Source organism: Colius striatus, chromosome 14, assembly GCF_028858725.1.
Source record: "Colius striatus isolate bColStr4 chromosome 14, bColStr4.1.hap1, whole genome shotgun sequence".
Lineage (NCBI taxonomy): Eukaryota > Metazoa > Chordata > Aves > Coliiformes > Coliidae > Colius > Colius striatus.
In genome coordinates, this window is record NC_084772.1 from 22,883,835 (window position 1) to 22,905,293 (window position 21,459).

Consider the following 21,459-nt stretch of genomic DNA (forward strand, 5'->3'; position numbering starts at 1 on the left):
CTGGAGCCGCCGCCGCCGCCCGGCGAGGAGCCGCGGTACCGCCAGCCCGGAGGGTAGGGGCCCGCGCCGGGGCGTGCGCTGGAGCGCTGTGTCGGCCTGCGGCGCCGCGGTCCCCGCTCACTGGGGCAGGGTGGAGGCCCGGAGGCCGCGGAATGGGTGCGGGGCGGGGGTGCGGTGCGCGCTGCTGACCGCTGCAGAGCGGGAGCCGTGGGAGCCCAGCTAACTTTCCTGCTGCTGCACTGGTTTTCCCAAACACACCCGGATCCGTTCCTGTTTGACCTGATCTTGGTGAACGTGCTTGAGCGGGGGGTTGGACTGGATGATCTCCAGAGATCCCTTCCAGTCGCTGCCGTTCTGTGATAAGCGTTCCGGCATTGTTTTTTATTCTGGGCTATTTGGAAAGAAAGTTACTTCGTGTGATATATTTCTTATAAATAATCCTGAAAGAGGTGATCCAGTTAGGCCTTGGATATTGGAATGTGGTGCTGGAAGGCATCATGCAGAACAAGGTGGCGGGGTTTGAAGGGATGGCGGTTGTTAATCGGTGTTGTGATGGAATCCAATTCTATTTAGAACCTGCACTTGCATCAGGAGCCATGTGGTCAGCTGATGAAATTGCTGAGCTATGTTACCTGCATTATAGGACCAAACTCCCTAAGCAGGGGAAACCAGATCCAAACAGGGAATGGACTTCACTGGCAGCTGTAGTCCAAGTGGAGTCTGCAACCCAAAGAGAGGTTCTTGCTACTCCAGGGAACCTGCAGGGTAAGAAGGAGTCGTGGGGATTGGAGTGGGAGGAGGGGAAGGGGGAAGAGGAGGTGACTAGTCAGTCCACGATGCTTATCTTTTTAAATGCCTTTTTAAAAATAACCAAACACCCTTTCCCATCCCATTTCTGTCTCCGCCCAAATAGTTCACTCTCTGACTGTAGAAGCTTTTACAGCTTCTGTCTGTGCAGAAATGTTTGTAGCAAAATGCTGTTTGTTCTTCCCAGACTCTTAACTAAGAAAATGAAAGCCTGTTCAATATGTGGCAAAAGTCTAGGCAGGAGCTGAATTTCTAATGTAAACTCTTGCAAAACGTTTGGCTAGAATAGTCTCAGTTTGCTCTTGTTTAACAGTCTGCATTATTCACATTGTGTATGTGTATCAGTTCACCATCATCTTCTCCCATACTGGCTCTTCAGTGTTGTCTTGCAGATTGCATCCCTTGCTTCCGTCTTACACGTTTGAAGAGTCTCATGCCAGTGTCCACTAGCATATGTCCTGTAGATTGGTGCTAACATACCAAGCCTGTGTTGGCACTCCTGCTATGGAATTGTAGACTTTTCCTAGTACTTCTCCCTACTGTATTCACCTCTCTAGCTGATACAGTTTCCTGTCTGGAATGCTGCATGGCCTGCCTCCCTGTACCTTCCTTTCTAAACAATGTTCTGTGTATTGTCTTACCAGAAAGCAATGTCTTATACCATATGAGAGCAATGCTTTTGGCCACAGTTCAGTTAATGTTGTTTTTTTGTTTCAGTAACAAAGGAAGTTGTTGCTATGGGAACTGGAACAAAATGTATTGGCCAAAACAAAATGAGAAAAATGGGTAAGTATGATGTAAAATCCAAGAACAGACTACCTGTGCTACCATCTTTCTTACTGCTGTCATAGAGTCAATGAAAATGTCTAAGGCATTGAGCTGAGACTTCTGGATTGAAGTCAGAATTGTAAGGCAGACCTTGCCTTGTCAAGAAGAGTCAGGCTTAGGCAGCCAGAATGGCTCCCTTAAAAGTTCCACTGCGCTTGCTGCCTTGAAGGTGAATAAATTTTTTACATATGGAAATGTGTAGCTTAGGTACTGAATCTGTATATCCAAATATTTCATAACTAAAAGCAAACCAGATCATAAGCAAAATAATAGTGCTTCAGTCACCTGTTACAGTCAAGTTTTATCGTGGTCTGATGCAAAAGATACCACTTCTGAATTAGGCTAGGGATGACACCAGAAAAGTACTGTCAGGTGTTTTTTCACTTACTGTATATTCTCCAGCTAGATAGTTTTAAATGTCTTTACAATAAATGTGTGGGATACATACGTGAGTCCTCACAGCTACCTTTTCTTATAATTTATTGTAGGAATTTCCTTGTCCTGCATGTTTATTGTTTTGTTTGGAACATATCAATCTCCTCCCCTAGGAGATGAGGAGAAGCCATAGTAATTAAAGCTGAAAAAATGACTAAGGAGAAAAAGTGTTTGTGAATATGTAGGTGTAGTGCTTTCTGCCTGCTTTAGACTTAAGATGAACAGCAGATGGGATAAACAGTTTTGCATGCCTCAATTTTAAACTTTGAGAACTGTTGAAAAGGACTTTTATTGCCTGGCCTTTTAATCCTGAAATAAAAGCTGATGTACAGATCCTGCTGTTTACATACCGCAATAGGCAGACGCTGCACCAGGTTTGAAGATGAGGTGTGTAAAACTGGTAAATACCAGAATGATTTACAAGATAAGTAATTTAAGTTATAGGACGTAGTGCAACGAGGAGCTTCAGTCAAAAGGTTAACAGACACTTGAAGTTTTCTGGATGTTATGCTTAATCTGAGAATATTAAGGAAGATTTTGAAGGAAGCAAGTGTTCCATAAACTCAAAGAATTTCAGATAACAGAAAAGTTAAAATTTGGCATTTAAACAAGTCTCTGACTTGCAGTTGAGTGAAGACTTTTATCCTTTGTTTGCTAGACTGTTGCCCTCCTTTTGTAGCGATTGGAAATTTAAATATCTTGCAATAATCGAATACCAATGTTAAGCCTTCACATGGTAACAGGTCTGGAGAACTGTCATCTGTCAAATTTCTCCTTCTCTGTTACAATTCCGGGTCTCATTTGGTTATCTATTTAGGAGACATTCTGAATGACAGTCATGCTGAAATTGTGGCCAAGAGGAGCTTCCAGAGGTGAGGCATGAAGCTTCTGTGCTATTGTTATTCAGTGCCACTTGGGGTTAGTTGTTGTGATACAAATGGTTTTGACCTATAGCTGAAAGAGATTTTACAGGATCAGGGATGAGAATGTACTGAAAGAGACAGTGTAGGCAATGCTTTGTCCCTTTGTTGGCAGAAGTTTAACCTAAATTTTAACACTCTGGGTGGTGTTAAATCTCATTCACAAAAGCTCATTTCTTCTCGCTCATTCTTGTAAAGCCTTTGTTCAAAGAATTAAGATCTGTTTCAGTGCTGATCTGATGACTAGCTCTCAAGGGTAGCCTTTTTGCTGTTTCCCACATATCAGTTCTCTTGTTGATGTGGGATAAGCTGGTTCAAGGAACTGAGCCAGGAGAACAATAATCCTACAGAATTGAGTACATTTCTTGCAGTTTGATGACACTAAACCAGCTCTCACAGAATTGGGTGAGTTGCAGTGCTGGTAAAAATACAGAGTGGGAGGAGGGGCATTAGATCTGTGATTTGAGGAGATAGTTCACTCCAGTGATTTCCACCTTTTGAGGTCTGTTACTAAGGTTCCAGTGATGTATTTGCATTTATAGAGTAAGTTGGATCCTATCTATCTGTAGAAGCATAACTCCTTATAAGCTTCGTCGGGAAAGAACAGGCACTAGTGGGCGTCTAATTTTTGGTTTTTTTCCATGCATCAAAAATGAAGTAAATGTTTCATGAAAACTTTCTGCTTGACAGGTATCTTCTCCATCAGATGTGGCTGGCAGCTTCCCATCAGCAGTGTAGTATCTTTATTCCAGGAACTGAAACTGGGAAATGGAAACTCAAACCAAATATAATGTTTGTTTTCTTCTCCAGTCATACCCCATGTGAGTATGCTGGAGTGCAATTTTGTGGCTCCCACCTGTGGAATCTTTTCTGCCCCTTGCCTTTCTTTTGGTCTGTTGATCTGGAATGAGCATGAGGAAGTTATTGGTATGTCCTCCACAGATACTTGTGGCATTTTATCTCACTGGATGTGATTCCTGATGACTTGGTGAATCCAATATACTCCTCATTGTGTAGTGTAATGCTTCACTTTCTCTTTAAACAGTAATGGCTGCTATTTTATTTTCCAGAAACTAACGTACTTGTGAGAGGTCCTGTCATATTTTGTAGTTGCTTTGCTCTAAATGTTGTCTCCTAGGGATTCAAATTTTAATGAAAAAAAAAACCATTGACAGTTACCACAGTTCCGAAAAAAGCTAAAAAACATGAAAAAACCAAAACACCCCTCACAAGAAGCCCTCACCCCACAAAGACCCCCAGACAATGAAGCAAACAAAACCAAAAAAGAAACAAACCAACCAAGCAAAACAAAACCGGTAAAATGAAACGCACGCAAAAAAAACCCCCAACTACTCAACCCAAACTTCATCAAAAGTCCTACCCATGAGACACCATCACCACCCCGAGCCTCTCTGTGTTGCTTTTTGTTGGGGTAGGAGTTTTTTGATATTTTTTTATTTGTTTTTTGTTTGTTTTTTTTTTCCCCAAACTGTACCACAAAGATGAAAATCTATTATCAGAATGTAGGAATGGATCTCCTGCTCTACCGGCTTATCGCACGTCTCGATGTTACCACATCCTTGGTTGGTGTGTTTGTCAACTGCTAGTCTGTTACCAGAGCAAAGAGGTCTAAGCACTCTCAGAATATGCCTCATCAGTACTTCGCATAGTGGATTAATTGCTGATACATTTTTCATTCCTTTGATGGCACCGATGACATATGTTGTGCTGGTTTTCATTGTTAATGCAACATGAAAATAGAATCTACACCTTGAAATTTAATAACAAGAACGATTTCTCGACTGCTCTTTTCTCACATACCTGACAGGCTCTTTTTGCTTTGAACTGAGCTTTGTATTTTTTGTTTTGAGCCTGTTTTCCATCCTTATTTGATAGGACATTCTTTAATTATTCTTTTGAGGTTTGTATTGTTTAGTTATATCAAGCTGGTTTTCCTGAGTCTTCAGCGCTGCCTATGCTGTCAGATGCCTGTAATACCTTTTGCTTTAAAAGTTTTGTTTAAATTCTGCTGAGATTTCAGCGAAGGCCAGTTTTTTGTTGTACAGGGCAATTTTGTCTGAAAAGCGTGTTCTCAAATTTTCCTGAGTGCAAATCAGTGAAAGCTAGTTGTAGTTGCTATATTACTGGTGTGATGTGTTTCAGTCATGAGAGATGCATTTTTGGCCGACTTTGATGTTTTCTTTTGTTCTAGGTGGAGATGCTTCTATTATTCCAATGAGTGAACCAGAGAAGCAGCTTTCTAAGCCAGTGACTGGAGATGATGCAGATGGACAGTCAGCAGAGCATAGAAGCAACCGTGATCATTTTGGTCCAGAAGATAAAAGGAAATCCGAGAAAACTACAAGTAACCATGTAATCAAGAGAGTGAAAACTGATGACAATGGTTATTTTTCCATAATCACTGAAGACCTGTCAGTTCAGCAAGTACCTGTGAAACAAAAAGACAACACAAATTCAAAGAGCTGTGAACGTTCTGCAGAGGTGCAGACAGCTAATAAGGAGAGAGTCTTAGGGAGACTGGAGGTAGTAGATGTTCATAGAACTGGAGCAAAGTGTGTACCTGGATTGCTGGGTGATGCCCGGGTTCCTGGGCTAGGGTATCACCGTGTCGGATTGTTACGAGTGAAGCCAGGTCGTGGGGACAGAACATGCTCTATGTCTTGTAGTGATAAACTGGCTCGCTGGAATGTGTTAGGTTGTCAAGGAGCTCTTCTGATGCATTTCCTGCAGTATCCAGTGTACCTGTCAGCGATCATAGTGGGCAAATGTCCATATAGCCAAGCAGCTATGCGGAGAGCGATTATTGAAAGGTAAGTGCTCTCCTTTGAAATTGGAGAGAATGAGTTATGGAAGACAAATGTATGTCACAAATATTAGGACTCTCTACCAAAGTAACTTGCAGAAAATGTGCATTTCTGCAAATTCATGTGTATTGTGGAGAAAAGGTGACTACTGCTGGTGAATCAGACTCGAAAAGGATTTCCATTAGATTCAGAATCCCCTCAGTTGTCCCTTCACAGAGCAATGAGAAGCTGTTACCCACCTGAATTTTTCTAGAAGCCTTCTAGCAAAAAAGCAGCTGGAAGAACACAGTGTACTGATTTTTATTACTGTAGCAAACTTAAACCTTTCTAACGATCTTCCTGATTTTTCCATCCTCAAACAGGGCCAAAAAAAAAAGTTTTAATCTATGCAGTTAGCTGTACTCCACAAAGTTATTTTGAATATCCGTAAGTTGCCTTTTATATAAAATTGCATTGGTGAGCAAAAGCAGCTTTTCTTTCTTGCGGGACTGTTCCTCAAATTAAAAAGCCTGCTGATCCATCCATCCTCAAGGCAATCTGACTGGTATGACTCCAAATGAAGGCATAGGTAGACTTTTGTACTGTAGAAAAGGATGTCTTTCTGGTGTTCCTTACAAACCTTTTTATAACTTACTCTTAAATGTTCTCTAAGGCCTTTTCCAACCCAAAGCATTCTTAGATTCTATGCAGTGAGCTGCTTCTCAAGCTTTTGCTGATTTTTAGACCCTGCTTTCAGGCTTACTTTCCAGCAAGTAAAAGATGGAGTATTGATACAAGGAAGAGGTGCTGGTGCAGTCAGTTTACTATCTCTCTAGTCTTTGTGAACCTTTAAGTTCATAATACAGTTGTTAACGTAGTATGGTTGACTGTGTGTGGACTATGACTTTATGATTAATTTCTCACTGTGATTACAGAAATAACTTGCAGGTTTTGTCCTACATACTTTACTGATTGTAGTAGCTTCTAACTAGACTTTTTTGTAAAAAAAGAATTCATTGTAGTTTTTCTAGGATTGACAAAGTCTTAATAAACTTGTGGCCTTGTTTTTTTTTTTTTTTTTTTAATACTTTTCTGAAGGGAAGAAATGCCCTTGAACCACCTTGCTTGCTCTCTAATAACTCACTTCTACATTAAACCTGAACGGAACGTAACGTGTTTTAGATTATGAGGGAAATTGCACAGTCAGTTTGTTTGGGAAGGCCACTTAAAATCACTTGCATTTTTCCATGCTTACTTTAGGTGTCAGCATATCTCACTTTTACCGGATGGTTTTCTGGTTCAAGAGGTTAAGCTGCTTCAATCAAATCTTCGATTTGAGCATGGCCGTCAGGCGATTCAGGAAGTTCAAACTAACAGCCTAACAAAACTCGTTCCTTGTAGTGCAGGTGAGTTTACTTGGGCTGATTGTGTAACTGTGTGCAACAGTTCAAACAGCAATTAGGTGGTTTTGGTAGTTTGCTGAAGTGGAGCAGCATTCGTTGCCAGTGCTAGAGGCAAAGTGACTTACAGCAAGAAATTAATTTCAGGACAGAACTTAACTGTTAATAATTAATAATATTCAGCTTAGCCTTTAGTTTCCCGTAGGGAGTTTATCAGACTGAATGAACGTTTGGTTGGTGTCATTAAGAATGTATAATCTAAACAAAGAAAACAACCTGTGAAAGCAGAAGTTCTGAGGGCAATAAGAAAATTTTAAAAAAAGACTTCTTGCTTCAGTTAGTTTTGTATTCACCCTGGTGATGAACCGAAGACTTGCCATGCTGAGTTATGCTTGTAACTGGTTCAGAAATCAGTGAATGTAGAAAGAATACAGAATAGCGTAGTGTAAAGGTTTAATTGATGTGGCTTTGGACATTGCATTTTTTGTCATAGCGATGAATGAATATGCATGTCACGTCGTGACTTAGCAACATGGTCTCATTTAGGGGGAAAATCCCAGTGAAACTGCCACTGCGTGTGTGTGGTTGAGTAGTTTCTTTAAACTTGGATATGCCTAGCTTCTGCTGTTGTATGCTTTTCTGTCTTAAATGGAACTAGAAATTAGTCTATTACATTAGAGCTGATGATAAAATAAATTGAAACAAAGACGACCTTAATCAAATTCAGGTTCATTAAACTGGAATTCTTCACAGGTGTCAGGAAGGAATATATTTTGGATTCTGTGAGATAGGAAACAAAATCCATCTTTGAAAACTGGTACCAATTCACTTAGCAAAAAAAAAAGTTCAATTGTGAGTAAATTCCTGAGTAAGCCTGCCTTTCTGTACAGTTTACTCAGGTCATTCTGTTAAATAAGGATGAGTGATGCTTTGTCACACTTCTTTTCATATATGACTTGTGCTAGGTCTCGCAAGGGTGAAAATCAGAATAAACTCTAAATTCAAGACTGTTACACTACGTGGTGAAATATGCTTGACTGGAGCATTTCAGCTGATATTTAAAACAAAAAAAAAAGGTGTTATGTTTAATATTTTGATGTTGGTGATAACTCTGAAGAAATGAAAGAATAGAACATGTTTAATTTGTTATATAAATTTCTGTCTACTTGTCAGATTCTGACATCCTTTGACCAGGTGGTTTTAGCTACTCCAGGCACGGAGGGTTTAATATTTAGTACTAGTTATGTGTATTTGATGTTATTTGACATTACACAGGATTTTAATTTAATAGAGTAATAAAGCATTGAATGTAAATCCCAATGCAAGTACAATTTAAATGTAGCAGAGTGTGGCAATTGCAGCATACGGTTGAACCATAATACAAGTGTGATAAATATGACCAGTCCCCACAATATGCTTTATAATGTGTAGTTGTTGAACATCTTAAAAGTCAAGATGATACAAAGGACAGAAGCAGCGAAAATTGTCTTTGGAGTTGATGGACATTGAACTGTTTTGCCTGTTAGGAACACAGAGTAATGGGAGAACTTGGAAAAAAAAACCAAACCAAAACAAAAAGTCTCCAGGCAGTAAAGTTAAAGGAACTATTGTTAGTCTATATGGAGGGACAGATTGGGCATGTCAGTCGCTTTTGTTTCTGTTCTTGCACTGCTGATGCTTTGCTAGTTATTTATACATCTCTAAGGTAAGGTATGCAGAGTTTTCACATTAAGAAGTTACAGTTCAAGATGGTAATAAGGTTACCAGAATGGGGTAAAAGATAAGGTTGTTGGCACTTGCTGTCTCTTCTCGCAATTTTTTTTTAATTTAACTACTAACTAATAACATTTTTTCAAGTAAAGTCTATGGATATTTGATGCTTGTCACTTAAAAAAACAGAGCACGCTATTTAGAGTGTACAATACAAAATAAAATACACACAATAAATAACAGGAAAATAGAATGACTGGTGCATGTAGCTTGGGGAAGTACTTCACAGCCTGATATGAAAATAAGCCATCTGACTTGGAAATTTCTTCGTGCTTTTCCAGATAGGATGCTCAAAAATAAGCAGAATCCCCTTAAAAAGATGAGGATTACAAAGCTGGAGGCCAAATATTTAAAGGCGTGGATTCTTGGAGGACCTGGTTAAGATAAAGGCTCTGAGTGTGTGTGGGGGGGAGTATTTTGGTTGTTTTTTTTTTTTTCCCCAGTTAATCAGAATTTACCAATTCTATTAGGTACTAGAGTCCTGGCCCTAGAGAAACATGGTCCTCTTTATAGTTTGAATTATTTTGGGAAGCAGCATGCTGTCATGTGAACACATAAAATGAAGACACTTAAGCTCTTCTTTTTTGATGAGAGCATATCCCTTGCTTGTAATCCTTTCTTCTTCAGCTATCAGTTGGAGTGCAGTTCCTGAGCAGCCTCTGGATGTCACCTCGAATGGCTTCAGACAAGGAACAACAAAGAAGGGGATTGGGAGCCATCAGAGCAGGTATGAGAATGTTGTGATACTTGGATGCCTATATCTTATCTCTTAGCATTCTTACCTCTGTCAGCTCACGTGATGTGTTGTTGATTGTCAGAGCAGAAAGAAACACAGGGAGTGAGGGGAAAGGAAAGGAGTGAGGGAAAAGGAATTGTCACTGTGTAAGGGAAAGAAGGGACTTGGAATGACAGAAGTGAGAGTTTATCTGCCTTTTTTTTTTTTGGTCACTTTATCTCTTTGATTACAGAGAGCATTGTAGATAATGGTGGTGGAGGATTATGATGAATTTTTATTAAAAGATAGCTTTTTTATCAGTGAAGTTAGCAGAATTTTTGCTTTGTATCTTTTGGATTGATGACTGGAAAGGAAATGTGTGTCCTGCAGGTCCTCTTTTCACAGATTTTCTGTATGAGCCAGGCGATATGACTTGGATGTCTAATTTAGGTGTGTTGCTTTGAAGTGTGGCTTTCAGCCTTAAAGTTTGGAAATGTTATGAAATGTTTGCAGCAGATTCTGAACACAAAACATGTAACTGTTCCAGTTGTTGTCTTGACACTGTGCTGTTTAAGAAACGTCATCATTTTCTATCAAATATTAATGTTTAAAGAAACAGTTATGTATTTTTTCTTGCGGCTGAAAGGAATTACTTTTAAAGAATTGCAGACAAATTTCTCCATCTCTACACTTTCCTTCATTTAGGTGAGGTGACTGAAATGATTAGTGGTCTGTGGAAGTTCAGCCTGAGGATTGGGGTCACGTTTTGGTTGGTGGCTGTATATACTACTGATATATCAATGGTCATGTTGTTCCTTTTTCCTAGACTTTCTAGGAGAAAGTAGATCATCCTGACAGTAGTGAATAAAGTGTTAAATTGAGCTTAAACCATTCTTGTGGAGAATTCATTTGCATGGCCATGAGTTGCACATTCTGAGCTTTTCAAAGTTATTCCCAACTTGACTGAAGTTTATCCTGGTATATCCTAGTATTTCAAATTTTTCCCTGGTAAGAAGAGGACTAATAACTGTGGGGTTTGTGACCGGAATTGGTGTCTGGGCTGACCTGGGTGACTTAGCCTGCCTTTTGAGACAGACTTTATATGCACTGTAGAATATTAGTTTTCAGTATGCAGTATGTGAAGTATTTCTGAAGACATGCAAACTTTCAAATGAACCAATCCCTTTTTCAACATAGCCTTAATTTTGTCACATGGCATCTGTGACAACTCTAAAACTTAGAGCCATCTGCCAGCTGACAGTTTGCACAAAGCTGCAGGAACTTAATTATTGTTGAGAATCCTCCTTCCCTCCTTATATGTGCTCAAAATTCACTAAAACATTCAGTCATTATTAGACAGGGCCTGCAAGGCTGATTGCAAACGTTTTTTTTTCCTAGGATAACATGTTTTAAAAACAATATTGAGGAATAAGTAAAATGCTTAGGCTTTAGTCATAAATGGTCACAGGAGGTACTTAGGAAAATAATGAATTTATAGCTGTGGTGGAAGGGTTGTTTAATAATAAACAAGATTTGTATTTCTACACTGTTTTTTACTTTTCTCCAAGGAATCTCAGGGTGACTGGTGGGGGGGGTTATTTAGTGTTACCCCTGTCATCTCCTATGTACTAGATAACACTAAATATCAAGGAGGATAAAGCTTACTAAAAGGAATTTGTAGGTATATGTCTGGTATGTGCTTTTGTTAGTGCTTAGTTAAATAAACCACTGAAAACTACAGTACAAACCATTGACAGATAAAGAACATAATAGCAAAATAGGAAGATTTTTTCAGCGCTTCTGGAGAGTCAGCTCTCACCTGTTGGAGACAAGTGTATAATGATAATGTAGTGAAACAGAGGAAATAGCTGGGGCTTTCAAAAACAAACCATGCTTTATAAACAGCTCTTCTGATTGCCTTCTCTTTAAGAGAAGGGCATAAAGCTGACAGAGATGCATAAGGGACTTTCAAAAGACCTTTTAAAATGAACTCTTGTTTTTTTTTTTGCTATGGGCCTCCTGGAATTTAACTGCCCTGCAGCTGTCACTGAATGTGTCCTCCTCACTATTGTGAAGAGGACAGCATTGTTGCAGATATTTCTGCTGCTTCTGTTACTTGTTCAAACTCTGCATTATTCAAAACAAGCCCTGTGAGTCCTTCTGTGTTTATTTGATTAGTTCTGGGATTAGTAGTCCTGTTTCAGTCTTAGATTCCTGAGCTGACTACGGTGTGTAGTGATGTGGGAATATTAAAATGTTCTCCCTGTGAACTGGCAAGAGGGAGAACAGGGCAATGCACTTCTTTATCAATGCAACATTTAAAACAAAGGAAAAGTCAAGTGGGCAGCTTGGATGGGGTGGGAAACATTAAATTGTGGCAAACTTTTTACATTCTTTGAAAAGTGAAGATGTTTTAGGTCGAGAACGTTCATGAGGGATGTACGGCTCTGAGCTGTAAGAGGGAGGGCATTTCTGATTTCTTTCTTTTTTTTTTTCCTATCAGATCCAAGATCTGTAAAGTGGAACTCTTCCATACATTCCAAAACCTGGTGAGAAGTATTTCACAAGAGGACCTACCAGACAGTCTCCGGTAAAGACATTTTCATTGTATTTAGAAGACTGAATTTATCTTAACAAAACTCAAGAATACTGTGATGATACCAGAATGTGCTTATGAATTTCACTTTAGGCAAGTTCATGGTTAAAATTTGTTACTTGGAAAATATGGTGGGTGCTTGACGGATTAGGAAGACTCTCCTTTTGGTCTTTTTAAACCGTTCCTTGGAGAAATAGGTATTTCATCTCATGTATTAATGACAGATAGAAGAAATTGCAGGTTTTGTTTGTTTGTTTGTTTAGTTAAGGTAAGAATTTGAGATAACTGATCCCCTTCTGAAGGCTTGCTGCTTTTCAAAAGGGTAAACTCGGTTCCTGATCAGTGGAGCCTTGTCCTTCTCTTGCACTAGATCTGGTGTCTGTTGGAGACCTCTGGTAACCCTCTTCAACTTGGCTGCCTTGGCAGTAAACTCTACATTTTGGGGGTCCTTTTTTGAGTTAAAGCAGTTTTGTCTGAAAGTGGCAGTGGACAGCTGGGGAAGCAGAGGAGAGGAGGAGGAAGTAGAATTTTTTTTGAAGCATGAGCTGTTAAATTGGCTGCCTGCAGCACAGTACCCTTGGTTGTGTTCAACCCCCCCCATCCCAAAATTGTCACGAGGTTATTTATACCTGGTTGGTGTTTATTAATTCTATCAAATGTCACTTCTCTGTTTCACAAGAAGGAAGAGTTTAAAGTGGGAAAAAAATAATAAGAAAAATCTAGGTGAAAATCTTTTTTTCATCTCTGTGTATGATGGAGTAAGAGCCAGCAAGGTGAGATGATAGCGTGTGGCGTTCTTTTTTTCAATGAAGTTATGCAGATGGACACTTTCTGGAAAGAACAGAAAGAAGCTTTTGTCTGAATAAGCCATAATTGGAGGTTTATTTTATCAGCTTTACATTACCATTTACAGAAATCAGTTTGGTTTATCAGATGAGAGTTTCTCATGGTACTCATCCAGTCTGGCATTGCATTACATCCATTACATGTTTGGTGGCATTCCAGCCCAAATAGCTACCTTAGAACAGGGCATAGTTTCATATATACAGAGACTTACCTCTCACTTTGGTTTAGAGATTCTGAGAGATGTAAAGTTCCAAATCCATTGTCTTGGAAGGTTTATTTTAGACTTATTTCCGGGTATGATTTCACCAACCCTGGGATGCAATTCTAGCTGTCGAGCTAACTTAACTGTTTGCTGCTGCTGCTGAGGATAGTCCTGCTGCAATCTCTGAGGGTACTGGCTGTAGATTCCTGTTTTCTCCTTGGTATCAGTGGCACTTCTCCAACCTCAGAATGAGCCAGTTCAACTAGCTAATGTGGCAGAAAACAGTTTCTTTGCTTCTGTGTTCTCTGTTGGACTATTGAGCTGAATTGGCTCACAGAAAACAAAAAACAGATAATGAGAAAACAAGTACGAGATATGCGTGGCTAGAAGTAGGAGAGAGAAGATATTTCTGCCTTTCATGATGCCAGCACATTAAATGAAATGAACTTAGAGGAAGTAAACACACCCTGGATCTTTAATAATTGGATCTTGCTTGCTTTGAGTTTTGTGCCTTAAAGGTACCTTCTGTGTCTGTGTAAGTGTCTCATAACTGTTTTAAAATTCCAATTTCAGACCTTAAAAGAATAGCCTGTAAACTGGTGCATTGTTGGATAGGTGACTCATTGTGCTGATCATGTGCTATTTACACAGTCACTTCACCTCAGGGCTCTTCTAGACTTCAGTGGCTTTGTAATTTCCTTTGACTTTTTTTGTCCTCTACTATTTTTCTGTCTGGGCTTCTCCTGACAGAGTCCATCTGATATGCAGATGTGGCATTATATTTAGGCTGAACAAACTCCTTCCCTTGGACTTGGTGTTGAAGATTTTTTACAAGTGTTTATTTGTGAGAAACAAAAGGATTCTGCCAGGTGACCGATAAATGATAAATATTTCCTGCTGGAGTGACTGAAGGTCATTGCAGGGAAGTGTCAGGCTAATGAAAGTAGCTTATCATGGGAAGCTGTTACTGTGGCTCTCTGATTTAAAAAAACCCAGCAACAACAGAGCCAGGTTTGACAGGAATTTTGTTGTAATTTTCTAGCCTCTTTTCAATTTTCTTTTAAATCTGTACATTGAACAATTCCTGTGATGGTCCTACCACTGCATAGAGGCCTGCAGGACATTTAAGTCCTCTGACCTAAATAGAAAAAAATCTTTTCTGCATCACACATGCTTTTTAGATATTTGCCAGACTGAAGAGCTTTTTATTAAGCAGTATTTTCTGCCTCACAACAATACTTATTCACCACAGTTATCTGAAGACTTCATTTCATTTTATTTAAAAAAAAAATACTCTGTTGAGCTTCTACTACTTCTCCTCTGGGATTTCTTTTTTTCTACATCTTGGATGACACTGGAAAAAACACAAAGCTAGTTTTCCAGTTTTTCGAAAATGTATTGAAAATCTGGTCTCCCAAGCTAGACGCAGCAATGCAGTGACAGTCTCCCAAATGCTGCAAAACCTTACCTTACTGTTCAAACTTTTTGTATATGAGTGGAACTAGCAGAATTAGCTCGCTCTGTGACTTGGTTCTTTGTCTTCTTAAGAACTGGTGTCAATTATGAAGTTTGCCTGTAATGACTGCATTTTGTCTAACGCACTGAAGAAGACACAATTAAGCCAAGTATGCCTTCCTGTCCTCCTGTCATCATGAAGTCACATCAAATTTTTATGTATCAAAGATCTGTGAGCTTTTGCTGTCTTAGGTGGGGGCGGGGTGGGGGGTGTAGAGATTACAGTAGTAAAGGGAAACAAACAAAAAAGGAATTTAGTCATGCAGGCCTGGATAGGCTGGAGATCCTGCGATTGGGCTGGATTTTGCCAGGGGCAGCAAACTAGTGCTTACTGCTGCCAAAAAAAAGTCACAGGTGCTTCATTACTAATGCTCAGAGCCTTAATGGCCCAAGCAAGGCTGAGATACAGTCAGATCATGTGAGGTTTTTAGGCAGATGTAACGTAGTTTGAATTTGAAAGCATTTTTCCTGTGTATGTATTCAAAATTTCTTTGAAGCTTAATGCAGAAGTTGAAAACAAAGCAAATAAATCTGGTATATTTTGCCAGCTCTTCTAGGAAGGGGTTTAAAATGTAGCTTTCTGTTGCAGCCACTGTTAAATCCTGTAGCAATGTGACCTGTTTGGAGAATGCGACAAGAGGCTGCGCTCACATATGCTCCTGTAGCTGCTGCAGTGGGGTGGAAATAACTAACTGCTCCTTGGTGCCCATCGTGCTTTTGTTCTAGTTATGTTTCGCCTTACAATCTACTGGAACAGCTTGCAAACAAAGGTGTCTCGGAATATTCGAGGTTAGAAAAAATCTCGTATGTGTTGTAGTTACAGTGAATCAGACTGCCAGGTTTGAGTGGAAGAGCCATTGGTGTGCCAGCAGGTCCAGGAAAAAGAGCAACACTTCTCAAGGAAGAAAGGAAGAACAGCTAGGCATTGAAGTCTTTCTCTTGGTTTCGTGGCAGGTGGCATCTGTCTATATATGTATCTCTCTCTGTATCTATGTCTGCATATATGCATCCACAGCAAATGCAAGGAAAACAGCTGTTTCACCTTTAACAAAACTGAGCCAGTCCAAAAATCTATATTGTATAAGCGGGGGTGGTGGTGGTGATCAGTATTGCCTTTGACATGAAAGCCTGTGGAAATCAGTGCAGTCATTCTCAGACTTTTTAGATTAGAGTTCCTGTAGTAGCTTGGCTCTTTCTCTTTCTTGATGAAGGTCAGGTTGCGTATGATCTTCCCTTCATATTGAGTTGAATGATAAACATTACATGCCACATGTGGCTGACAGACTGTCAAGGGAAGATGAAAGAGGCTTGGAAAGGAACACAAAGAAGGAAAAAAAGTATTTATGAAATTGTGTTAGAGGCACTTAGTTCAGATGCTCCAGACATGAATTTCTCTGTTTTGAAAGTAAATGGTATAATGCATTAAGCAGAGCGACCAGTGTTTCTGCTGAGAGTGTAGGGATTGGGTACTACATGAGGATGGGGAACGGAGCGCCAGAACTACTGAGTCTCTTTTCTTTTAGGGAGAAGATAAAAGAATATTTTTTCCTTTGTCTCACTCTTCCCCAATATTTGAAAAGAAGAGGATGGTTTTTCATCCTTGCCCTCTTTCCTTCCAGACAGTAATTGTGTCCATTCTTCTAGCAAAACAAGGCTACTTCCACGCAATTCAAAGTACCTATCTCTAGCCACCTTTCCTACTTGGCTTCGACACTTTTTGCCGTTGTGGAAGTTTTCAGTAACTTACTGTCACACAGTCAGTGACAGTACTATTGCTGGTGAGTGTGTAGGAACAATGGTAGAGGAGATTTGGCTCCTTTTTTAAGACTGATGACAGCATCTAGATAGAGTAGCTTTGGTGCCTGACCCTCCTTAAGTCTCCCTAGAAGCACAAGAGAATTTTGCTTTGTGTGAAAGAGCTCACATGGCCTCATCATGTCCTTAGATGCTTGATTGCTTTATTTCATTTTGTGACATTACATCCAATAGGATAACAGCAATGTTTTCATTGTTGTGCATTTTCTGTCAGGATAAAGACTCTGAAAACCTATGGGGACTACAAGGAAGCTGCATTACGTTATCAAGAAGCCTGGAAAGTGCTGCGTAGCCAGGCCCTGCTGGGTTGGATCAAGAATGCCAAGGAATACCTGCAGTTCACATGAGAAAACGTGCGGCTATGTAAATCCAGCAATAAGCCCTAATGCACAGCAGATACCTCTGCAGTTTGAGAGCCAGAAGATGATGTCCTCTAGTACATGTGCTGTAAGGAGTGAAAAGGAAAGCAGTTTAGAGAAGTTTTTATTTTGTATGAGTTTAAGCCCCCTTTTTATTGAACTACAGAAAAGGATCTGCAGTGATGTCTGAGCTGCATTAAACAGTGTGCCTCCAAAAGAAAGGAGGCAGTCATGTACTCCCCTCTGTTATCTGAGGATGTGATCTATCGGCCATAGTCTGTTGCAATGGAAGTAGTGTCAACTGAAGGTGAAGCAGTGCTATGAGAAGAAAGTTTTACTACTGCGTTTTTCTTCCACTCTTCATAATGTTACCATTGTGTTTGTGTTGCTGGGAAAACCCTAATATATAGTAAGTAATATTTTTTAATATTACTCTTGTCTTTTCTTGTCCGGTGCCCAGAAGAATTTTCCCTGTTCTCGAGCCCCATTGCTCTGTTAAAGGTTCTTTTTTTCCCTGTGAGTTGATCATAGAAGTGTCTGTACTAAATGGCCAAATCAGAAGCCAAACAGTGCTGGGAAGAAGGCTGTGTCGAGTAATACCACTTACAATATCCTGTGCATTTCCTCTTAATCTCTTTTTTTGTTTGTTTGTTTTTGCTAGAGACCCCTCCAACTGCTTTGTTTCTGTGGACAGGCAGGAAACTTTCTGAATTACCTGTTTCAAACCTGTCAGTCCTGTGTAATTCCAGGCAGACATTTACCTACTTTTCAGTATTTCAAGCATTCTCCATCCTCTTGTCCCCGCCCCGTGATAGGTGGTTAATTAAAACCAGGGATGCCTTAGCCATTTTTGTAACTTTCCTGGCAAGCGTTCATTAATAGCCTGGCAACGGTGGAGATGCTTTGGAGGGGACAGGAAGTCGTCTTGGGCAGTCTTTGCTTTTATGCTTTATTACTGAAGAACATTTGTGTGGCAAAACAGTCAACATTGTGAGCTAGGAGAAAGCAGTGGGTATCCTCCTCAAACTTTGTGACCCAATTTTTGCCTTCTGTGAGCAAGTTCAGGACTATATAACTGCTACTGAACACACTCCCCTTCTGTACTTTTTCTTTTGTAAACTGCAATTCATAAAGACTTTGGACAATTTAGAACTTAAGAATGCTTTAGTGATGTGAGTTTTCTGTTTTTTGGTGTCTTACTATAGTTTTGGATTTGACAAATGGGCATAGCAGTTCTCCAAACAGCTTTTACACTCAACCTACTGAGTTGCGTATGAGGCTGAACAGTACATATTGCATTACAGCCTGAGAATTGGTTATAGTACATCCTTCACACTTGGGTTGACTTGTCAAATAAGAATAGTTATCTCCTACTCATTGAAGAAATAGCAAAGAATTTGAACTCTGTGTATGCAAATTTGTCCTCTCAAATCTAACACTAACATGCAGAAAGACCAGTTACACTGATGAAGTCACATGATTTTTATAGAGGGCAGGAGATTATGGAGAAGGGTGACTTGTGTTGGTCATCAGAAGATGGAAAATGGCCAGATACCATTGCAGATGGGGTACAGGCTTAATTGCTGAAGAGAAGTGGCAACATTTAATTGACATTTAGTTGCTCTAATGGAGCAAATAGCATTCCAAGGGCAAAGTCCTGTAGTGTACCTAAGTAGAGAAGCAGTACATTTCCAAGTTCCTGAGGTTTACCTTTGTCCCTCCCCGAAGTCTTGCAGAATCTATACTTTAATATACCAAGTTTCCCTTTGTTTATCAACGAGGTCTGTAGCAAACCTGCTGACCAGACTGGAATGTTCCCATTTCCTATCCAGCTGCAATATTAAAATGGGTTACCTAAGGATCGTTGTTCTGTAGTCTTGGCATCAGACTGGTTTTCAGATGAGCAGTTACACGATGCAAATCCTTTTAACTCTTACCTAAAATTTGAGCCTGGGTCTTAGGATTGTTCTGGTAAGATTTTCCTGTGCATTTGTAAAATGCTTTGGAAGCGTAGACTGCTGCTTTCTGCTACTCGTCCAGTTTAAAAGTAGCTTTAGAGTTGATGAACACTGATACTAACCTCACTGTTTTGATGGAGTCGTGGACATATTGAAGTCTAGAGTCAGTCAATGAATAGATGACGAGCAGGAAGGAACTAAAAGCAGCATTTAAAAGGTTGAGGAGCTAAGCCTGCACGATCTTATACTCAACTGAATGGTATTTATGGGATGGAAAACGTATTTAAACGCTGCACCTGTTTAATTCCAAAATGTCAGGAAATGTTGTAGGCAGTACCAAGAAACCATTCAAAAAACCAGAAGGGGAAAATGCAGAGAGAACACTATCTCTGCTTTTGGAAGAGGTAGGAAACCTTAAGTTTTATTATTTGCATGCAGATCTTTGGAAGAATTGCTCCTAGAAGATAGCAGTTGAGGTGTTCCAAGCTTATATCAACCCTTTGGAATAGATGGCACACTGAAAAACAGAGATGGGTGTAGTGTAGGGAGGGCAATAGATTACTGAGACTCTACCATGGGGAAGCAGAGTTGTGGGGGAGGGGTTGGGGGGGTTGTGTTTGTGAAGTAGGGGCAACCAAACAATTGGTAATGAGAGCAGCAGAACTTTTGAAGACGCCAGGATTCCCAAGGCATGTGTAAAATGCTCTACAGAGCATATTTGTATTAGCCATATAGGTCTTTGGCTTTCCTGAATTGGTATGGGGATCAATGGTGCCTGTTTGTCAGAACAAAGGGACAGTAATCCTTATTTTAAGTGGGATGTCTTTTAACAGCTTCACTATTAGAGAAATCATTCTATTTTCAATAATAGCAAGAAGGTAGGACAGGCCCTTGCTTTTTTTTTTAAGGAAGTCAAAACCAGAGCCTAGAAACAAGTGTTTTTGTCCAAGTGCAAATCTGAGCTGAAGGCTGCAGTTCGGTGAACCGACATGCTGCCATCCCAGGATGTTTGAAAAAGCAAGGTTTTGATCATTGCAGTGTACATCCATTGGTCACCATATACACACTGGAGCACTTGCTGTTCTTCATACATTTAGAGTAAATTGAAGACTATTCAAATTACTGTGTTTGTGGAAGAGCAAGCTATGAACCCAAAGCACGGTTCATACAGCAAGGTCGTGCGGGACCCAAATGCTTTTAATAGTTTTGTAAGAGTAACTGTACTATCTAAAGGGATGCATTTCATCTATGCATTTCAAAAGGAAATATCTTGATGTTTTATTGCCATTTTAAGTGCATCTGCAAGTGAAAAGTAAAGTCACTGCTGTAGGACGCTTACTCTTGCATTTTCTGGATTTACTTGTACCTGGGCTGTTAAATCTAAATTAATAATTACAGAGACATTAGAGTGGTTATGTGGGGGGTGTTTTAGGGCCTTATGAAGGGTATTTGAAAAGTCACCTCAATAAGAACATCGGGAATATAACTTCATCTTCCTTTGTTCTACTTAGAGAAATCTATGTGCTAGCATATAATTAGTTTTATCTAGCAGTTTTAAGTTATATTTTTACTCTGTTGTTAACAGCCAGCAAAATATATTCGTTGCTAACCATAAACAAACGGTAAGGTTTCAGCTTAAAGGATACAGAACGTTTGCCAGTAATAAAATGTAATTAAAAAAAATCACAGTTGAAACCACTTTTCTCCATTCTGAATCAAAAATTCTGTTAAGAATAAACATGAATACTAAATGTGTGGAAAAAGGGATGGTGGAAGGAATTCACAATGGAAGCAGTGACAGAATGTTTACTAAAGCAGTTCCATACGCTGCAGTGCTGTTCTGAATAATGAAAGGCTTAATGAAATCAACAGCACATTTTAAGATGCAATAAGCAGATGATGCAGCGCTGTACTGTGACAAGCCTCGATAATAGTGTCAATGTTTCATAGGCTCCTGCCTTCTAATTTTGGAGTCCTCCTGCCAGTAGCTGTGGATAACTGTAGAGCCAAACATAATTTTAGGCATGAGGTGACTTGATAGGAGTTTTAGTATGAATTGGATTTAAGCTTGGAAAGTGATACGTTCCCACTGTGACTGGAAGCATGTTAAAAACCACGTAGTGTGCAAATGAATAGTGTTTCCTTGCTGGCTTAGAGTTCAATGAGATGCTATTTTGCCATCCCAGTGTTATCCTGTAATATCAAAGTGCGAACCTCAGTACTGTGCAGGGGGGTCAGTTCGGTGGTTTGTGGTGTGGGTGTTTTGTTTGGTTTTTTAAGAGCTGTTCATTCAAGTGCTTTGATCTGAACTCCTCACCAATTACTTCACTCTCTGTGATAACTCATGTTATAAATTCTACCTTCTAGTTCTCCTGTCTTCGGGTCTCCCATTTGTATCTTTCCTTCTCCTAAGTGCCCTTCCCTTGCTGCGTTGCTTTTGTCACTAAGGTCTTGCTTTCCAAAGCCCATAGTATTTACTCCTGTATTGA

The 21,459-nt window shown here is 39.8% G+C and overlaps 1 protein-coding gene across 5 annotated transcripts in view; it reads left to right on the plus strand.

Moving 5' to 3' along the window:
- Nucleotides 1-21,459, plus strand: part of ADAT1 (adenosine deaminase tRNA specific 1) — a 23,801-nt gene continuing 2,342 nt past the window's right edge. The window contains exons 1-10 of one of the 5 annotated variants that reach the window (XM_062007515.1): nt 1-53; nt 574-765; nt 1,525-1,593; nt 2,888-2,942; nt 3,681-3,811; nt 5,203-5,821; nt 7,055-7,200; nt 9,592-9,691; nt 12,183-12,269; nt 16,868-18,172. In XM_062007515.1, coding sequence (XP_061863499.1) covers nt 597-765; nt 1,525-1,593; nt 2,888-2,942; nt 3,681-3,811; nt 5,203-5,821; nt 7,055-7,200; nt 9,592-9,691; nt 12,183-12,269; nt 16,868-17,000 — 1,509 coding nt within the window. In that variant the 5' untranslated portion in view covers nt 1-53; nt 574-596 and the 3' untranslated portion in view covers nt 17,001-18,172. Of the gene's footprint in view, nt 54-80; nt 766-1,524; nt 1,594-2,887; nt 2,943-3,680; nt 3,812-5,202; nt 5,822-7,054; nt 7,201-9,591; nt 9,692-12,182; nt 12,270-16,867; nt 18,173-21,459 lie in introns of those variants that run through there. The other 4 variants (XM_062007517.1, XR_009819740.1, XM_010204031.2 and 1 more) reach the window with 4 other exon arrangements.